The sequence below is a fragment of the Penaeus monodon genome, chromosome 22 (assembly GCF_015228065.2).
Source record: "Penaeus monodon isolate SGIC_2016 chromosome 22, NSTDA_Pmon_1, whole genome shotgun sequence".
NCBI lineage: Eukaryota > Metazoa > Arthropoda > Malacostraca > Decapoda > Penaeidae > Penaeus > Penaeus monodon.
In genome coordinates, this window is record NC_051407.1 from 42,579,459 (window position 1) to 42,580,904 (window position 1,446).

Sequence of the window (1,446 nt, forward strand, 5' to 3'; positions counted from 1 at the left end):
CTACTAATTGTTCTTTGCCTTTCAATCCTCTCCTTGCTAGTGTGATATCTCTGAACTGCACTTGCATCACCAGGACCAAAATGTGTAACTCTTAGTGAAGTTTTATCAACTGCTCCTAATCCTTTACGATCATTCTTCAGTGCTGTTTTGATTGGAAATTTGGCTCCAGAGCTATCAGGACCAAGACCTTTTTCTGTATCCCAGCCTTGGTTTACAAGGATCTGAAAACCTTTATTACTTGCAGGAATTCCATAAACTGTCTTATTATTTCCTGCACCAAGATTGAACTGATGAACAATTGATGTTTCATGCTGAAGACGTGTACTAGTTTCAATTGTTATTTTGCATATATCACAATAAAATTTTTCTAATATGTTACTTGAACTGGAAACAATATCTATATTAGCACCAGAATCCTCATCTTTTCTCTTATTAGCTTTTATCAACATATCCACAATGTCCTGGTGACCCCTCAACATTGCTAGGTAGATTGCAGTATTTCCTTTAGAATCTCTTGTACCAGTTCTTGCCTTTCTCTCCAATAAAGTTTTCACAACAGCTTTAGCACCACCACAAGCAGCAACCATAAGTAATGACCATCCATATTCATCTTTTGCATTGACACTGAGGCCGTTGTCCAACATCTGTCGTAAATTTTCTTCTTCATTATTCTGGGCATGCTTCATTGCTTTGTGTAAGCTTTTGGGACAGCACTTTTTAGCCTCCACATTTACCTCTTCATCTTCTGAGCTACATTCTTCTTCTAAGAAATCTGTACGAGAGGAACCAGTATTTCTACTTGTGCTTGCAACTGCATCTTGCTGTAGTAAGCCTTCATAGAACTTTTTAGCATCCTCTCCACTGATATAACTTTTCTCAATATGTTTTTCTTCTTTAGATTCAGACTGGGTTTCAGGTTTTGCTTGGACAAATACTTTCCATTTCAGATGTGCTGTTGCTAAAACCTTCCAATTTGGATGAGGGAGATCTCCACTGTCCATCCTGAAACATCAAGAGTGAGAACTTAGCCAGTAATAGGCTTAAAAACAATAGTTCTTATGTTTTTATCCAATGACAATCCAAAGATATATACTGGCTAAGTTCTTGAATTTTTTTTAATGCAAATACAGCCATACTAATTTAAATTGTTGCTTCTCAGAAAAAAAAAATATATATATATATTCTGCTTTAATATTGACAATTATAGTGAAATATATCATTATGCACAGTTTCCTATCCACACACATGGTTTTCCCACTGTGTAACACAAGGTTCAAATGTAATAACAAACACCATTACATTTTCAATGTAAGACATATTCTAATAACATTTGACAGTATTTTGTAAAGTTTTATGTCATAGAACTGGTTTAGTTGGGATCACTCTAAAATCCTGAATAGATTATGGGGGAATCCAAGAAGCAACTAATTAAACTACAGAACAGGG

General features: G+C 35.3%; 2 protein-coding genes across 3 annotated transcripts in view; both read right to left on the minus strand.

Annotated features, from left to right (window-relative positions):
• LOC119587170 (p53 and DNA damage-regulated protein 1-like) overlaps window positions 1-1,446 on the minus strand; it is a 9,000-nt gene that overhangs the window by 2,414 nt on the left and 5,140 nt on the right. The gene's annotated exons all lie outside the window — the stretch shown is intronic.
• The window catches only part of LOC119587169 (G patch domain and ankyrin repeat-containing protein 1 homolog), a gene marked incomplete at its 3' end in the record, with an annotated part of 5,928 nt that continues 4,634 nt past the window's right edge, over window positions 153-1,446 (minus strand). Inside the window, 1 exon segment of the mRNA XM_037935935.1 lies at window positions 153-1,002. Coding sequence (XP_037791863.1) covers window positions 153-1,002 — 850 coding nt within the window.